Source organism: Urocampus carinirostris, chromosome 7, assembly GCF_059441175.1.
Source record: "Urocampus carinirostris isolate Australia breed hairy pipefish chromosome 7, RoL_Ucar_1.0, whole genome shotgun sequence".
Classification (NCBI taxonomy): Eukaryota; Metazoa; Chordata; class Actinopteri; order Syngnathiformes; family Syngnathidae; genus Urocampus; species Urocampus carinirostris.
Window position 1 is genome coordinate 25,871,169 of NC_142355.1, and position 20,410 is coordinate 25,891,578.

General features: G+C 38.9%; 1 protein-coding gene across 2 annotated transcripts in view; it reads right to left on the reverse strand.

Moving 5' to 3' along the window:
* Positions 1-20,163, reverse strand: part of tmem117 (transmembrane protein 117) — a 62,788-nt gene extending 42,625 nt beyond the window's left edge. The window contains exons 1-3 of one of the 2 annotated variants that reach the window (XM_088340364.1): positions 20,035-20,163; positions 15,880-16,198; positions 2,976-3,108 (exon numbers count right to left, since the gene is read on the reverse strand). In XM_088340364.1, coding sequence (XP_088196490.1) covers positions 2,976-3,108; positions 15,880-16,159 — 413 coding nt within the window. In that variant the 5' untranslated portion in view covers positions 16,160-16,198; positions 20,035-20,163. Of the gene's footprint in view, positions 1-2,975; positions 3,109-15,879; positions 16,199-19,296; positions 19,543-20,034 lie in introns of those variants that run through there. The other variant, XM_088340363.1, reaches the window with a different exon arrangement.
* Positions 20,164-20,410: the final 247 nt, after the last annotated feature.

The following is a 20,410-nucleotide window of genomic DNA, read 5'->3' on the forward strand; positions in this document are numbered from 1 at the left end:
CTTCTTCAGTAGATCATTGGTAAACAAAAAGTCTATAAATCCAAGAGTGTTTGTGTTTGGATTCAAGTATATTGAATTATCAAAACAGCAAAAAGAATGGCCATAATGGGAGAGCAGACGTGGTCGGGATCAAAAACGGGTCGTAAGTCAGGACGGGAGAGCAGAGGTGGTCGGGATCAAAACGGGTCGTAGCCGGAGATAAACGGGAGCAAAAACGGGAGAGGCGAGAGTCAGGGTCAAAAAAGGCTTGCCTTGTATCACGGAGATTCGCAGACGGACTGACGACAGGGGATTGACAGGACAGGGTTCAAATAGTGACAGGAAGCATATCAGAACCCGCGGCGGTTGGCGCCAAATGAGCAGGCACAGGTGAATCGCATCGGTAATCATGACAAAATTGTGTGTTAGAATAATTGATTTACCTCCTATATTCGCTACAGACATGTAAAGGTACTCTGGTCACGGCAGCGGTAGCAAAAGAGGCAGATAAATGATTGGTCTCCGGGAGCGATTTCCACAAATTTTCTCGGAGCGTTCCCCATCCGGGCGCTTTTGCCCCTGGGCTGCTGTCATCGTAACAAACAAGGTGGATGCCGATGTCGCCCGCAGGAAGTGAAATGCGATGATAGATCGACTGCTTACAAACCAACTCATGCCTGAGGCTGTAAAAAAGCAAGCTTCGATCCAGCTACCAGCTCTACAAGGCTCCTACCGTATGACCCCCTTGTTTTTCTTAAATGATGTTGCCTATTTTTGTATACTGCAGAAAGAAAAACAAAAAAAACACATACTTATCCCATTGGGAGATAAGTGTTTTCATTTTGGGTATAATATTTGTCATTTCAAAATATTTTATCATGTTTTTCCAATGAAATACGATCAAAAGTACATCAAATAAGGAAGGTTTTTTATGTTATCTGACAGATAGCAATCATTTATAGAAATATTTAAAAATAAAAATAAAACTAGCATTATTTTACAAAAAATTGATTAAAATGATCAAAGTGCTCTACCATCCACTGAATAGAACAATTTTGTTGGCTTTAAAAAGACCCAATTGCGTAACATTTACCACAAGTTTTATTCGAGGAAAGAGAAAGGGCTGCGCCCACGATCCAGTGTTCGCCTGACGCAGGAAGCAAGTCGCTCTAGCACTCGGATTGTGATCCGAACACAGAAGTGGATCTTCCGTAGCGAGCGATGGCGGTGTCAGGGACGGAATAATTGGTCGGTATCCGGGACTGGGAGAGCAAAGAGTGGTCGGGGTCGGAAACGAGTCGTAAGCCAGGACGGGAGAGTAGACGTAGTCGAGATCAAAAATGGGTGGTAAGCCGGGACGGGAGACCAGAGGTGGTCGGGATCAAACAAGTCGCCAGACACAAACAGGAGCAAAAACTGGACAGGCGGGACTCAGGGTCGAAAAAGGCTTGCCTTGTATAAACAGAGGTTTGCAGACGGACTGACAACAAGAGATTGACTGGGTATGAGTAAGGACAGGGAGCCAATCAGAACCCACAGCGGTTGGCGCCAAATGAGCGGGCACAGATGATTCACATCGATAATCATGACACATATATTGTAAAATTTTTAAAAAAACTAAAATAAATCAGATTTTCTACTAGTGAAGTCATTATTTCATTGCAATGCACTGGAAAAAAATGATTTCCAACCACCTTTAGATAATTTATTTCTTATTTTAACTGTTTTTTATTGACAAAATTAACCATAAATAAATACTTGATCGCAACAAAACCAACATGTATTACTAATATCTGTAAGTTAAAAAACTTTTCTTATTTTAAGGATAATTTGCTTTATGTTACTCTATATAAAAAAAAGTTGAATATTAAAAAAATTAAAGTACACTTCATTTAAGCCCGATGTTTTGCCTTTTTTGCTTTGGAAAAAAACTATTCAACTATTCATTATAACATTGGTAAAATGGCGGCGCCCTCTGTTGGCTGCGGCTGCTGCGGCTGCTGCGGCTGCATCGGCTCGCTACAACGGGTCAGGTGTATCGACATTTCGTTCTGTGTACATTGTTACAAAGAATGACAATGCAAAGGAAATTATTATTATTATTATTATTATTACTGTTTATTGAACTAATAGTTGATCACGTTTTTTTCTAATTTTTTGAAATAATTTTATAAAAAATTCAAAAACAAAGTAACCAAAACCACTTCCGTTAAATAGGACATGAGACATGTTTTCTACTCTAGAAACACATTTTTTTGAAAAAAAAAAACAAACAAAAAAAAAAACTTTAATTTAAATAAGCCAATAAGGTAAGAATATAAGAAAAATACATTGTTGCCCTATTGGCAAAAAATGTTGCAATTTAAACAAAAATAAGCAACATTGTCTTATGTAAAGAACAGTATTATTTTAGATTAAAAGTAATACTTAATTTAAAAAAAATACTATCTGCTGGCTTCTGCTAATAGGGTAAGACATGTTTTTAATTGTCTGTAAGTTTCCAATGCTATTTTTTGTAGATATAAGTTTTTTAAATATTTCACTTAAAATGATGATTGCATCGTGGTTTTTGTTCATCATTTGTTTCATTTTTGCTCTGCTTTGGAATTAAGTGAATCTTGGACGCTAACCTTGACAAATACATTTTTTTCTAGCTTGTTAAGTGCTGCTAAATTGTGTCGAACACATACACAAAGGGAGAAGAACAGTATGGTAAAAAATCAGGTGGAATGTTATGACCAAAATAGTTAAAAAATGTGATCCAAAGTGCTTTTGTTCTCTTTCACTCTTTGACAAACACCTTGTGATTGTAAAAATGGATCTCTGCCAGAATCGGGACAGGAGGATGTTAAGGCCTTCCTATGTTCAAGACCTTAATGAAAATGTGTAGCTAAAGCGAATAAGCCATATATATTTCTGTCTGATTAATCAGACCATGACAGAATCCATCCTGGTTTGGGATCAATCATGGCCGTGAGACATATTGAATGACTTACTGGGAGCTCCCGGCCATCATCAGGAAGAGGTTGTAGACGTGCGAGAAGATGAAGAGGAAGAGGATGGTGCTGAAGAACATGGTCATCCAGGAGCCGTGATCCTCACGGAACACTTGCAGTCGCAGGTATCGACCTGAAGGCGACAAAAGCACACGGCACCGTCGGCGGCGGTTTCAGAAACTCGGAGGCTATCAAACACGCTTCAGCGAGATTAAACAGGATGAACGATCCGTTTAGGTCGATAACACACCTAACTTGCCCTCCCTCTCTTGGACGGGTGCCCTTTGGGAATCGAATGAAGATGAAGGAGAACTTTGAAACGTCAGGAGAGGTTTTCTCTCAACATCTGAGGTTTTATCATCAATCCCGACGAGGGGAAAACAAACACTTGGACCGCAAAGATTAGTCGACTTTGTTTTCAAAAAATCGATAATAAAAATGGTTGACAATGAATTCCGTTGGCAACTATTGTCGCCGGGCAAGTTTTTCTTACGGATTGAGGCATCTCCACATGAATATAATCTCAACATAGAGAAAGCGTCTCTGCCTCAAGCGGCAACGTACAGATATAACATTGTCAACATCAAGTACGTGTAAAAAAACTCTTCTTTGTTGATTTTTGTGAAATGGCTTATAGAACTTGACATTTAAATGGTCCTTTGAGCCGGATTACAAAATACCCAATGTTTCCAGAAGTTGAGATAAACTCCAGGAAAATATGGTGGAGCTGAGGGTTGGCTGAAATCTGAAAAGGTGAGTGGAAAAACTCATTGTTGCCTAGGTGGTTTGTTGTTTGATTTCCGAGTTTAGAGCAACCGCTGTTTAAAAAAACCTTGATGAATTTTAGTTTGTGGTGAAGTAAACTATACAGGCAAGATAAACTAGGGACACACCAAATTGTCCCTAGGTGTGAATGAGCGAGTGAGTTGTCTGTCTCTGTGTGCCCTGCGACTGGCCGGCAACCAGTTCAGGGTGTCACCTGCCCACTGCCCGAAGATAACTGGTATGGGCTGCAGCACCCCACGAACCTACTGAGGATAAGCGGTACAGATAATGGATGGATGCAGCCCTACTCTGCACTATATTTGATAACGACGCCCGCTTGCTTTTTGTGCTCGAGTTGCGCTTGTGACCTGTAGCGGTTTATTTCAGTATTTTTTTTTAATGCAGCCCCAGCTCGGAATCAAATTACTAGAGGAATACGGCATCTATCTGGCAGAGCATGAGATTGTTTCTGATGCGAGGTCTGCCGAGCTGAATGCATAATGGTGCTGCTCTGTTGTCTGGTGGCCACCAGAGACAACTCGTGGCTTGTTGAAAGATTATGCTAGGTGCAAGCACCAGGCAAACGTTTTGAGCTCTGCACTCAAGGTGAAATGTTTGGTTATGTGAGTTTGGTAAAACAGTCTCATGGTACACTGCTAATGATGAACAATTGTATACCATTGGCAGAATATTTTGCTTATTTCAAGCTGATTATTTCTTGTTTGATGATATTTCATACTGTTTCTTAAAAATGATAAGGTTAGATGGTTTTGTTGCAAAATGAATAAGTATAGAATTTAGGATGGCAAACACCGAGGTATGACATTTAATAGCACATCAACATCCATTCATCAATTAGCTGCACCACTTATCCTCAGTAGGGTTGCTCGAGCCCATCCCAGCCATCTTCGGACACCCTCAACTGGTTGCCAGCCAGTTGCTTATTCACACCAAGGGACAATTTGGTCCGGCCCATTGACTTGACATGTATGTTTTTTAAATGCGGGCAAAACTAGAGTACCCGGAAGAAGCCCACACAAGCATGGGGAGAAAATGCAAACTCCAAAACAGGAAGGCTGGTAGCTGGATTTGATCCCATGACCTCACAACTGTGCCGCAGACGCGCCAACCACTCAGCCGTGGGTAACCAACTGTGAACAATAACTAGCAGTACAATGGGAATAACGAATAAAATTTGTTTGAAAATAACATTTGGAAAGGGAGGCAAGAATTCTGAGTTGGTTTTCCTTTGACAACAGATTTATTCCCCGACAGAATGATAAAGGGTTCCAACAATGGCCGTGCAAAAGTGTTTCAGCAATTTAATGTAAAATAGTTGAAAATGGCGAGCTGCTGAGTTTTGTAGAATTGAAAACAAATTTTGGGTTGCAGGGGCGTGACTATTTTAGTTACCTTCAATTGAAGAACTATCATAAAGAGATAATATAATCAGTGGCTGGTTATAAGGTTATTAACATTTTTGAAAGAGCCAATACAAGTAAAGGTAAAGGTAAAAGTAAGGTAAGGGTGCTCTGAGGAGAGTGATGAGCAACTAAAGTAGGAGTGTGGATGTTAAGCGGGTACTGTATGAGAGTGTGATTGTACCGACTATGTTGTATGGTGCAGAGACTTGGAGCCTGAACGCAGGTTTGAGAAGGAAATTAAAAGTTTTTGAGATGAAGGAGAATGTTAAGTGTGACAAGATTGGATAGCTTGAGAAATGAAATTGTAAGAGACAGAACTGGAGTAGTAATGGAACTGAGCAAGCTTGTGGATAAGAGAGTACTCGGTTGGTTTGGACACATGGAGAAGATGGATGAGGAGCGAATGTTGAAGAGGATCTACAGAGCAGAAGTAAATGGAAGGAGACTAAGAGGAAGGCCGCGATTGACGTGGATGGATGGTGTTATGAGTGCACTACAGGAAAGAGGTCTAAATATGGTGGAAGCTAGGGCTCTTGTTCGTGATAGGAATGAGTGGAGATGTATTGTAAAAGGATAGTGGGATGTTTAGACCTGTTTTAAGGGATGGGCAGGGCACCTGTATGATGCGCCAGGGGTAAACCAGTGAAAGCTGTCGGGCCCTGCTGTTGAAAAGAAGAGTGTGTTGTGTCACCCTGACCCAAGTGACATTTCTTGTGTCCCGTTTCATCTTGAGGGACGAAAGCATGACCAACTTGGGTGCCGAGATGCTTAACTTGTTTGGGTGTTTGGGCATTTGGGTTGACCATGGTCAAATTTCTTTGTGTTTTTTACTACTTTTTCCTTTTTTTGTTGCTGTGTACAGTATGTGTTCGTTGTGCTGTTGGTCACACCTCTCGAGGGATGTGACCAGGGTAAATAGATACACAGATCGATATTAAACGAAAACGGGAAAGGGAGATAGAATGAAAAATAACAGAAGGCGAGTGGCGGAATATTTGTAAAACACAGTACACATCCCTTAGTTCACGGATTCTGAGGGAATTCTACTGGAATAGCGCGGTCAGATCATTTATTACAACCAAAATCAAGATATTTTTGGAGGTCCAGCAACCATGCTGGAGACCATAGAGAGAGGTAGACGTCGACCGATTGCATATATTTTGGGTTAGCCCAAGAATACAAGACTACTGGGACAAATTATGGTTTGTTTTAAAGAAAATTATGGCATATGGGATCCCCAAAACATTCAAGGTGCTCTGTTTGGGGAATATAACAGAAAAAAAGGTAAAGTAAAAAGATGAGTACCCGGTAAAATTATTCTGACTGCTAGATCTTACCGACCCCCTGTTGAAATTTCCATTTTCCTCCACGCTTGAGCAACATTGATAGTAAAAGAGCATAAATCATTTGTGAAAATGGTCCGGTGGTTAAAAGGGTGAGAAAGGAGTGGAGAACATATGTTCCGGTACATTGCAACAAAATATTGATAAGTTCATTATGTCGGCTGAATTTAGCCTCAAGTTGCTTGCGTGAAAGTAGGTTCAATTGCTGAGTTCAGTTACTGTGGTGATTTGTTCTCAACAGAAAGCTTGCTTTGAACAACTAGGCTAAGATTATCCCTAGAGATACCTCTGACACTTCTACTGTCTCGGGTGTGAAAAATGAATGGGTATTATAACCCCATCCTACCCCCCTCAAAACATGCTCTCCTTAGATCTACACAATTCACATAGGTCACTCTTATTACTTCAACACGGCGATTTTATCCTAAAAGTGAGAGATTTTCATGCCTGATAAATACAATGCTGACTGTTCTTTCTACCTCAGCACAACAGAACATCAATTCGCTATAACCGGGACTTATCAGCATCGATTCATGGCCATACGTCTTGCTTGGTGGTCTTTTAGCACTGGTCACGGTCGCATAATTTGATTCACTTGCATGGATGAACTTAATTGCTTGTGGTGCCAATAAAGCCTGATTTTGAAAGCTACGTGCATAGTATATCCTATCTGAAGATGTGACACAAATATAGTGTCAGTGAATCGATGAATACTCTTTGATCCTCCGCTCCACAAGGAATGATTCATGTGAGCCGTCCAGTTCAAGCAATATATGAATAAAACGGCCACACAAAAACATACACTCAAGCATACACCTCGTGTTACCCTAAATTAGATCCTGACCATTTCTAATTCTCAGTCACAGTAGGCGAGGCATTCATGGAAAAAAAACATCAATTTGGCCTAATAATACATACCAGTAGAAAGAGATGTCTCGCCCTCTAGCGGTGGAGCTGAAAGCGCGTACCACCCCAATGATTATGGATGACAGAACAAATACATAAATACGTATATGCCATATAAATAAATGAACACATCCATAAATCAGGTCGTACCAAAATATTCGGCATAAACGCAATTCATTTATATATGTATGCATTTTGTCATGTTTTTATTTTGTCATGTATTTTGTAATGTATTTTGGTGATGTAGTTTGTCATAGAATATAACAAAATGTTATCAAATAAGGGGGCGGGGGTCAAACTGGCTGAGATTTTCACCTACTAGCTCAAGCAACTGGGTCGTCTCATTTGCATAACATTTTGTTGTGACAAAATAAGGGCAAAATACATCAAAATTGACATAACAAAATACACACACGAAAAAAATACATTAAAAAAATCGACGACAAAATAACCGACAAAACTAAACAACAGAATGCAAGACAAAATACACGACAAATAACACGGCAAAGGGCACAACACGATACACGACAAAATACACAAAATGGTCAAGTCAAGACAAATGAAAAAAATACTCAACAAAATACACTACAACGTACACAACAAAAAAACAACAACAATATACACGACAAAATACACAAAAAAACGTTAAAATTAATGACTAAATAGATGATAGCATACATGACAAAATACACAACAAAGTACACGACAAAATACTCAACAAAATTGATGAAAATCCACCACAAAATACATGACAATATAAACGACAATTTACACGACAAAATACATGACAAAATACATGAGAAAATATGCAACAAAATACATGACAATACACCACAAAATACACGGAAAAGTGCATTTGAAAAATTCACGACAACTTCCATAAAAAATAAATGACAAACTATTTGACATAATACATAACAAAATACACAAGAAAATAATTGACAAAAAAATAATGAAATACACGACAAAATAAACAACAAAATACACGACAAAATGCATGTGCATGACAAAATACACAACAAAGTCCTCGACAAAATACTCAACCAAATACACCACAAAATAAGCGACAAAATACAAGACAAAAAACACAACAATATAAAAGACAATATACGCTACAAAATACTCGACAAAATACATGACAAATTACATGAGAAAATATGCAACAAAATACATGAAAATACACCACAAAATTCACCACAATATAAATGACAAGATATTTGACATAATACATAACAAAATACACGACAAAATAATTGACAAAAAACTGATGAAATGCATGACAAAATGCATGACAAAGTCCACAAGCAAACTAAAAATCTAAAAATCTAAATGACAAATTACATGACTAAATATACACAAAATTCCCAACAAAATACACGACAAAATAAATACCCAAATAGAAAAAAATGACAAAATAAATGACAAAATACGTGAATAAATAAACACATTTTCTTCCTGTTCATTTATATTAACTATTATGTGATTTATTCATGTGTTCATTTATTTATATGGAATTTATCTATTTCTACAATGATTTTTACACATAACAGGCCCATGTGTCATGTAATAAACCCTACAGTTTGTTTTTGATCAATTTCCAATTAAATTTTTAATGGCTTTTGTACCAAATTTAATAAGCAAGCGTCTGAAAAAGATTCCCCGCCGAGTGCAAATTGTGTTCCAGTGTATCGCCAAGAAGAGCCAGGATCATGATGACATTCATAGAGACCACCGACTGGGGAAGAAGATGGAGACACAGTTGTGTGCAAAAGACTGGCACAATACCTCAAGGAAGCGGCATCGAATATGAAAAGAAATTAGAATAATGAAATGCTGAATCCTGGGGGGACAATTATGTGTGTCGGATAGAATGCTGTTGGTTTGATTAAGTTTCTCTTGACAAACAAGCAACTGGTTGCAAATGTTTGAAGGTGACCTATGAATCTATGCAATCGAGATTCTGGGCTAACCACTCTACTGAAACAGCCCTGATTAAGGTAACCAATGATCTTCTACTGGCAATGGACTCCGGCGCTTCATCACTCTTGCTGCTGCTGGACCTTAGTGCTGCCTTTGACACTGTGAACCATAATATCTTACGAGAACGGTCTCTCGGGAACATTTCTCTTATGGTTCAGATCCTACCTCTCAGATAGGACGCACTGTGTTGAATATGGTGAAATGACATCTGTGCCCTTTAGTGTTACCTGTGGTGTTCCACAGGGTTCAGTACTTGCCCCCCTTCTTTTCAGCATTTACATGCTACCATTAGGTGAAATTACTCGCAAGTATAATATCAGTTTCCATTGCTATTAAGTTTCAAGTCATATCCTGTTCCACACTCTCAAGACTGGAACTGCATGAAAAGTCAGGACAAACGATGACTAGACACATGTCACAGGCTGAATTCTGCCCGTGTCCTTCTTGCCAGAGGCTAAATAAAGAGTCAATCCGATCCGAACTCAAACTTCTATCTTTTTATTTCACACGTGGGCGGACGAACCCAAAGTCCTAGCGGTTTGGATCCCACATTTACTTAAGATTTAGGATTTTTTCCAACCCAAAAGATTATTCTGCTTTTTACCAGTAAGTATTTTTTCTAACCTTTCCAATATTTCTTTAAATTAGCAAAACCAAACTAAATAAGGCTTTTTGTGCTTATTTTAACCATGATTTTTTTAATTCTATTTGATAAACTGGATGAAATATTTTAAATATACAGTTTTCCATCGAATTAAGTTAAAATGTAGCCCAGTTTCCATTATTTGCATTTCAGTTTGGATAGCTTTGTTTTTCATTTAAGATGTTCATCCAGATACAATTTCCATGTGCAATACATTCAAAGATACCTTTCAAAAAGTTGAGTAGTTATATACATTTTATCAAAAAAAATATGTGGTGTCGTTTTTTTTCTTTAAATGTTGTCATAATGGTTTCTTATTTCAATTGCTTTCGTTCATGCATCTCATCATATTTTGTTGTAGAAGCACAAATTGTAGTTGTTTTTAATTATGTTCTATGAACTGATATAACTCAAAATTTATTTTTACAAATACTAAATAATAAATCGCATAGTGTCTTATATGTTCCGGCAGGCAAAAAAAAAACAATGTTTTGGGCCGGAAAATTGTTATTAACTTAATGCAAGGGTTCCAAAACAAGTCCCTTTTTTGTATGGCACTTTTCAGAAAGTGAAATACAACTCAAAGTACTATATGAATGTCCTTTTATTTACGTGTTTAGTTTAACAAAGTCAAGGATTACCAATGCTTTACAGCACATGTGTGAAACTCATGGCCCGGGGCCAAGCAAGGCAAGCCACGCCAATTTATGTGGTCTGCGAAAGCTTAAAATGCCTGAGTGTCTAAAAAAAAAGAGAGTTCTTTGACCAAAACTACATTTCCCTACAATGCCCATCGACTACGATATCTGTGAAGTGACAGTGTTTCCATATCAATGCCAATGAGTGGAATTGAGAAATTAATTTCACCAAAAATATTCAAGAAGATTTTGTTATATTTAGTTTACAAAATATACAACCCCTAGCATAAAGTATGGAATCATCGGTCTTGGGCAGTTCCTCACTCAGACATATTATTATGTAGAAAAAAACTCAGATCACACACATGAATAATTCATAAGGTCATTCCAAAATGCAACATATTGGCATTCAGAAACACTCAAATAAATTTTTCGATGGTCAGTATATGTTACTTTAAGAGAGAAAGTGCAGGGAAATAAACATGGAATCTGAGGAAATATGGAATCAGTGCATTTTGATTATAAAATAAGGACACACCCAGCCATTCTATTTGTCCTTAATTGGGTACCTAGCCTCGATTAAGTATGCTCGATAGTTTACAGTTAAAAATCACACCTTGGAGGACTCCTGGACTAAGTGGATTGGCAAGAATCATGGCTCCAACAAAAGAGATGTCTCTTCAGACCAAATGCAGGATAGTCAAACTTCTTGAAGAAGGTAACTCTACTCGTATGGTTGCCAAAGATGTGGGCCGTTCTCAGTCAGCTGTATCAAAGATTTGGACTAAATACAAACAGCATGGAAAGGTTGTTAAAGTCAATCATACTGGTAGGCCTCAAGACAAACAACTAAAAGCCATATTGTCTTGAAAACAGAAAATGGACAACAAGGCAAATAAAGAAGAAATTGGCGGAAGTTGGAGTCAACGTATGTGACAGAACTGTGCAAAACTGCCTAAAGCAAATGGGATTTTCACAAAGGAAAGCTAAAAGGAAACCAATGTTGATGCTTAAAGCACAAAAGAACAAGAATAAAATGGGCTTTATAAAGAGAGGCAATCATGGACTGTGGACAACTGGAATACGGTTATCTTCACTGATGAGTCACGAATCTGCATTGGACAGGGCGATGATGCTGGAACTTTTGTTTGATACTGTTCTGGTGACATTTACAAAGAGGACTGCCTAAAGAAAACATCAAAATTCCACAGTCCTTAATGAAATGGGGCTGCATGTCAGGCAAAGGCACTAGTGACATTGCTGTGGTCAAATCAATGCACAAGACATTTCTCTTATTACTTCAATTGAAAAATTGTTTTGGGGTTGAAGAACTCATTTTCCTAGATGACAATGCATCGTGCCACAGAGCAAAAACTGTGAAAGCATTCCTTGGAGAAAGACGCATCCAGGCAATGTCATGGCCTGAAACTAGCCCAGATCTCAACCCAATTGAAAACCAAGGCTCTGACCAGCAAAGATGATCTGTTTTTTTCACTCAACAAGTCCATGCCTCAGAGACCGCAAGCTGTCGTAAAAGCCAAAGGTTGTGCAACTAAATACTAGTGATGGGTTTTGATTGTTATTTCTTTGTCTGTTTTTCAAGATTCCATATTTTTTCCTCAGAATGGAGTGATTCCATATTTATTTCCCTGCACTTGCTCTATAAAAGTAACATTTACTGACTATTGTAATGTCTTTTTCTTAATTAATTTTAGCGTTTCTGAACACCAATATGTTGCACTTTGGAATGACCTTGTTTGTTTCATGTTTGTGAGTTTTTTTCGACAGAATACAATTTTAAAGTTAGTACTTGTCCAAGATTGATGATTCCATACATTTTGCTAGGGGTTGTATATGTTTACGACATTTTTTAATGCATATATATACAGTTTGTGACCCAATAATTAATAAATTCAGAGTTAATTTTGCCAATCAATTACATTTAGTTACATTTGTAAATTACATAAGGCACTTTAAGGACAGCCATTACGAAAATAGGTTTGACTTTCCTACTTTATATGAATTGAATCAATATAGTTTGAAATACAGATAGATGGGCCAGGGTTGGGTAGGGTTACTTTAACTTGATTACTTCAATTACTTTTGGATAACTCCAATGCCAAATGCTAATAAAAGACAAAATAAACTAAATATGAATACAATTATGACTCACAACACGTGGTAAGCTTTCTCTCCTGGCTTTGATCTCTTTGATCTCTGGCAAAACTAACATAAAATGCAACAGAAACAAAATGAAAATAAATCCAAACAGCTTGCCAACATCATTTTTGCCGTTCCATGTATTCCGTTACTCCCCAAACCTGCACAAAATTTAGTAATTTTATTCATATTTAGTTTCTTTGGTCTTTTATTAGCATATTTGGTATTGGAGTAATCCAAAAGTAATTGAAAGTAATCAAGTTAAAGTAACCCTACCCAACCCTGTAAATGGCATAACCCAAAGTCATGGTGCCACCTGAAAAAATGACATCACACCATGTATTATTATCTCCTGCAACTCAATTTGACTTTAGCCTCACAATTTTGGCCTTCTTTGCTACGCTAATATTGCTTGTCTTGAGTTCAAAGCCTTTCCCTTACTTATTCATCTTTATGAATATAGAATATTCAAATAAAAATATTAATATGTAACAACCATCTTTTTGGAAATAACATAGAAAAGCCAGATGCTAAATAAGATCAGACCTTACAAAGCAGCCTAGCGTCCTTTCCACCGAGACATGCTACTGATGCTGTAGAGTCGCTGATTTTATGTAAATAAGCAATTAGTGCTAATCACTCCCTGCAAACATCCTGGTTTGTGGTTAGTATGAGGGATCCCTCATGCTCGCATACAACGCAGTAAATAAACCACAAGAGTTGCTCTTTGACCAGAAGCTTCGTGCTACTGTACAGACGTTGCTTTTGCATGACATCCAACGACATCCGACAGAAGCCAGATGGAAGCCTGCAGGCTAAGACAATTCTGACGTTCCCCGTGGAAAGACCAGGCGCCTATACGGGTTGGATACAAGCCTTTTTTCCCCTCAAAGGTTCCATACTGTCTTGCGTTGCAACATAAAACTGCAAAAAAATACTTGGTTGTTCTATGGACAGATAATTTGCTCGTTTTGAGTATCATTATTATCTTTTAATGTTTTTTTAAATGAAATTAGAAAATATACAGTTTTTTTTTTTTGAATGAGAAAAGGTTATTAATGACTTTGTCAAAAAAAAAAAAAAAAAAATATATATATATATATATCTGTATATATATATATATATGTATATGTGTGTGTAGAGAGAGAGAGAGGGAGAGAGAGAGAGAGAGAGAGAGAGAGAGAGAGAGAGAGAGAGAGAGAATAGAATAGAATATACCTTTATTGTTATTGTTACAAAATGGGTTAACATATTGTGACAACGAAATTGGGCATGACACTCCAGATATATATATATATATATATATATATATATATATATATATATATATATATATATATATATATATATATATATATATATATTGCCTGCCCTGCGACTGCCTGGCAACCAGTTCAGGGTGTTGCCTCCCCACTGCCCGAGGGTGGCTGGGATGGGCTCCTGCATCCCCGTGACCCTACTGAGGATAAGCAGTGCAGATAATGGATGAATGGATGGATGGATGGATGGATGGATGGATATATATATATATTCATAAATTTTATCAAATCATCTAACGTCACGCAGGAAAATACAATACGCTGACATTTTCTATTCTGTCTGAAGAGTGAGTTTGGCAGTTTTGGTGAATTTTGCCTTACAATATATGGTGTGGCTCTTTATTTCCATGTAAACCACACTCTAGTTATGATGTACTGCCCCTTAGAGTCTAGTGCAAACTATATATGAAAAATATTTCACAAAGGAATATTTTTAAAGGTACAGTCTGGAAAAAAACATTATCCATAAAATAATATTGGACAAAATGTGCACACAAAGGTGTCACCCTATACTACATATACTCCTGACATTCAACCCTATATGGAAAGCACATATAAACTCTGTCAAAATCATCATTGCTAATTTAAATGCTTTTTTACAGGATTTAAGATAGCAGTGGGGCTGCTAAAAATTGTTGGCGGGCCACAAATGTGCACAGGCCCTAGTTTGAACACACAATTTTGATTTTTTTTGACACAATATCTGAATATTTTAATCAGAATAGAATAGAATAGAATAGAATAGCGGCAGTAGCTCAGGAGGTAGAGCGCTCGTGTTGGGATCAAGGGATCCCAGTTCGAATCCCGGCTTGTCCGTGTTACATGTCGAAGTGTCCTTGGGTAAGACACTGAACCCCTAATACCCCCAATAAGCAGGTTAGCGTCTTACATGGCTGCAATACAAGGCCGCTATTGGGAAATGTGGAGCACATTGTAAAGCGCTTTGGGAAGTCATTGACTGGAAAAGCGCTGTATAAAAACAGATAATTTCATTTCATTTCATATAAAATACATTTAGACTAGACTCGATTAGGATAAATCAGAATAGAATAGAATAGAATATGGAGACGGCTGGGGAAATAAAACATACACATAGCCATTTATGATTATCCTCTTCGGATTCATTCTATTTTTTTTTAACCTTTATTGACTAGTTCACAATGTAGTGATTAAAACTATAGAATATAATAATGATGTGAAACATTAAAAACATAAAATCAATAAAATAGTATGAGGGAAAAAGGCAACCAAATTGATTAATGAGAATACATTGATTTTTTTCTGGATCGCATGAATAGAATATAGTAGAACTGAACGGAAGGAAGCCAGTAGCAGAGCCAGGAGCAAAACAAGGAGCAAAACAAGGAGCAGAACCAGGAACAGAGCCAGGAGCAGAACAGAACAGAACAGAATAGAATAGTCTTTATTGTCATTGATAACAATGTACTGAACATTGTTTTTAACCAGATTATATAAACATGTAATAAAATAACGTAAAAGAGAAAAACAAGATAAAAAAACGAATGTTGGGATGAATTATTTTATTAATTATTTTATTACTTATTATACCATTAAGTTTATTACTATGTAAAACATTCCTTTATGGCTCAAGAACAGTTTTGCGGGAGGTGGGTGTGTAAGTGTTTTTTTAACATAAGTCAACATGACTGCTGTGAAAAAGCTCATAGAATCAACAAAGTATAACATTCCAGTCTGCATGACTTACCAAAGACCTGCTGGTGGAAGATGAACTTTCCAGCCAAGAGGCCGGTGAAAATGCCCAGAATCCAGCACACCACTTTCAGGACACTCCAGCCTGCCCCGGGGTACTTGCTGAAAAGGAAGGAGAAGCAGTTCCCCACCACGGCGATGCGAGCTTCCGTCTGGCTGTGGGACACGGGGTCTTCTGCGAAGATAAGGAAGTTCAAGAAGACCACCAGGTAGGCCACCAAGATGCGAGACCACGGGTGCCTGAGGTAATACGGCAAGCGGCACGCTGTCTCCATCCTAGCGTGCCACGCCCCTCGCCACCAGCTGCGCCACACCTGGGAGGTAGAGAGCATCTCACCGTCAGAGAATCAATTTTGCTTCATTCGAACAGATAAGCGACATCTCGTTTTAGGTTACGATCACATACGTACAAGTAAAGTTGTGCGCTGCCCTCAGAAACTGAAGGAGCACGGAGCCATATGCATCCCTTCCCAACCCCCCTTTCTACCCCAAAACCAACAGATCTGGATTGGACCTCTCACGCCAGTAACCTGATTTCCAAAAATAACTGTCGGATGGAAACTGGAGAGTTGCCAGACTGCGGGAAATGTCAACTGCAGTTGCAAGAATTCAGATATAAGGATGTTTTTTTATTTCAAAAGTCACAAAAAAGTTTTGGTTTTCTGATAAATGTTGTGGGTGTGTGGAATGTTAATCAAGGATAAATATAATAGTCAATTTTGAATTGAATGACTAGCGTTAGCAGCAAAATAGCATTATTTTCAACACACTGTGTTGTATTTAATAACACAGTGGGTGTTAGTATTCAAGTTGTTTTAATATAACATTATGCGATATGAATAAAATATAATATAAACAAAATAAAATAGGACCATATGCTTGTTTGAAATCTAAAGTAGGGTCAAGATTACTCATCTGACTCAGCTGGCGCCAAATGCCGCGGGTTCTGATTGGCTCCTGAACCCAGTATTTGAGCCCAGTCCTGTCTGTCCCCTTTTGCCAGTCCGTCTGCGAACCTCAGTGAACACTCGGCAAGCCTTTTTCGACCCTGACTCCCACCTGTCCGGTTTTTTGCTCCCGTCTGTCCCGGGTTTCAACCCTTTTTGATCCTGACCACGTCTGCTCTCTCGTCCCGGCTTACGACCTCTTTTTGTCCCCAACTACGTCTTCTCTTCCGTTCTGGCCTACGACTCTCTTCAGACCCCGATCACGCCCAGTCCCGGCTACCGACTCGTTTTTCCCGTCCCCGACACTGCCATCACTCGCTACGGAAGTTCCACTTCCGCGTTCGGAGCACCATCCGAGTACAAGAGCGACTTGCTTCCCGCGTCTAGCGAACACCGGATCGTGGGCGCAGCCCTTTCTCTTTCCTTGAATAAAACGTGTGAGAAACGTAACGCGAGTGGGTGCTGTTTCCAATCTGGTCCTGACAAGTAGAAAAACTTTCCCAAAACGGAAATCTAATGCGATTGTTCGAGCGGTTATTCCCATACAAAGGCTCAATCTCCTTTCGTAATAAAGCAGCTGGTTTGAGACGGGATTGAGACATTTGTTGGCCTGGAGAGGAATGGTCGCCACCAGGCTGCACTTTCTCAAGACACAACACAGGAAATGGTGCGCCCGCTGACCCTTGGTTAAGAGAAGCAGCCAACCAACAGGACTCAAGTACCAATCTTGAGTCAATATTTTAATCACAAGGAGACTTAAAGACCACTGGTTATTGCAAAACCACGAACTATTATTACATCATGTCCTAAGACCTACATGACAGCAAGGAAAAACTCAAAAAACTAAACATGAGGAAAATGAAGAAACCTTGAAAAGGGATCGCACATGAGGTCATCCCCCTTCCAGTATGACCAGGCTGCAATGGGTGTTGCAATGCACAGACATCATCAGCATGAAATCTAGGTTATTCATAAGCAAACTTCTATCCTTTAAGCCTATGTTTAAACAGTTCCGCTGAGGTTGCAGATCGAATCTCAGTGGGCAGAGCATTCCCGTCTCGATGACTGAAATGCACCACTCTCCGGTCTCCCGGAGTCCAAAATCAAGAGCCTGCAGCTGGTACAAAATGCTGCAGCAAGCCTTTTAACTTCGACAAAAAAGATTATAGCTAACCTGCATTGGCTCCCTGTTAGTTAGGGAGTGGATGCTTATTTGCCTTACAAATGAATAATAAAGATGGCGTCACATTTTAAAATGTTTGAACTAATTTGTTTGTAAGTTCTTAGTCCCCAACATTATGCACAATCCTAACAGCTTCTTCGGTCATTGAATAAGCGTTTCTATAGTTTCTACATGTATTTTCACGAATCTCTATTTATACAATAACACTATGGACTATGGTGGGGTGCGTAGTTTGAGGTTTGTATGAGGTGAGTTCGTGTTAAAAATGCCAAACTGAGTTCAAAGAGCCTTTGTATATATATTTTTCCCCACTGCACCTATCTGCTTTTATCTTACTTTTACTGTTGGTGTACTGGCCAAGGAGGGGGGGGTTGGGGGGAAGAGTGATTTCACGTGTGAGCCCGCTGTTTTCTTATGTTCTAGGATGAAAATGGTGAAAGTAGGAACAGGACCATTTCAAATACAGTCCAAAAGCCGAACCAAACCCCAAAAACAATGAAAAGGGAAGAGATTATTTGGGCGTTTCCAAGTACTTAACATAATGGCAAGCGCAGCAAAAGGAGCTTGATAGAGGCAGCCAGAAAATGGCATCAGTGAGTAGAATATTTTGAACTTATGGACACCACCTTTAAATAAGGCACAACTAATTAATTGTACATTAAATAAAGGATTTTGTTAAAATGTCCTTGGCTCAAATAATAATAATAATAGTAATAATAATTTCCTTTGTATTGTCATTCTTTGTAACAATGTACACAGAACGAAATGTCGATACACCTGACCCGTTGTAGCGAGTCGATGCAGCCGCAGCCAACAGAGGGCGCCGCCATTATACCAATTAGGTATGTCTCGGCCGAGGCGCGAACCAGCGACCTCCCAGTCTCAAAGCGGGCACACTACCATCTAGGCTACTGAGCTGGTAAAGATGGTTGAAATAAGAGTACTGTATGGCTTTACACCAAAAAACAACTACGACCAGATGAGGAAGGTGCTGTATCTTAGTCATACCAGGAGGCTTCTCCTCCTACTGGTAACCATGGAAACCAGTACTGTGTCATGTGGGTGAGCAAACCCCTACCCCAAAAACAACCTGGAGAGGTATGGGTGCCACCAGGCTGTACTTGTCCAATACACACCCAAGGAAGAGGAGCCCCTATAACCAAGGTGGCTAAGGGATTTGTGAACCGTGGACTTTTTTACTCAGGACTGCCATCTTTGGCCTGAAGCGCAACTGCATCCTACCTGTACGCCTACATGGGATAACCACGTGACATGAACGCACCTGCCCAACCTCGCTTCCGGCTCTCCCTGGTGGCCACATCGCTGCAGTGCACCCGACACGCGTCGATAAAGGGTCGAAAATACGTCGGGCGGGTCCACGCTACGTTACCGCAGCCGCACCTCCCGCACCCGAGCATCCATGATCGACACTTCGTCTCGCGGGTTCGGCGGAAGGCGCAGCGCGTTCCGGTGGCGGGTAGCGCGCTGATATGGCGGAGATGCGGTGGACCGTTATCACGCATAGCATCAATGAACGAAATTTAACCTGGCTGCACGTTGAGGCGTGACGTCAAAATTTGGTCTGCGACGTTTCTACTTCCGTTAATTGCTGTCAAAATAAAACACATAGCTCACGCAAGTCTCTGATTACTTCACCTAAATTATCGTAAAGTCATTTTAAAATGTAAATGATAGAATACAATTTACAAATATCTATTTTGCGTGTCTTTATTTTTACCCTAAGTTGATTTTATCGTTCAATATTTGTGTTTCATCAACCGGTACAATAAATCTTTGACGTTATCAAAATGGTTAGAAAGTTAATCATAACTACCCAATGTCCAGAAACTTTCTCGCACTAAGGTGGACATAAGAATCTAAAGCACTAACTTTTAATGCGTGTTACTATTAATCGTTTTTTAGCAAATGACTACTTTCTTTGGGTCATGTCACGTCTCTTGCATTACATTTAATACGAACAGAAATCGTAGACGCACTTAACTTTTTTTCTCTCTCTTACCTGTCGCCTTGTTGAATCACCAACTTTCTACCTCTGTTTATTAACTATTCTATTAGCATAATGTGGTTATATATGACATTTGGTTGCTATATTAACAGCATGACCACACAAGCTATTGACCAACGCAACACCGTTCAATGAGGTAATAAGGCGGCTTGTGACGTTGACGTTTTTGGGGGGTGTTGTTTCCCTATTAGAAGTATTATTAGATAGATAGATAGATAGATAGATAGATAGATAGATAGATAGATAGATAGATAGATAGATAGATAGATAGATAGATAGATAGATAGATAGATAGATAGATAGATAGATAGATAGATAGATAGATAGATAGATAGATAGATAGATAGATAGATAGATAGATAGATAGATA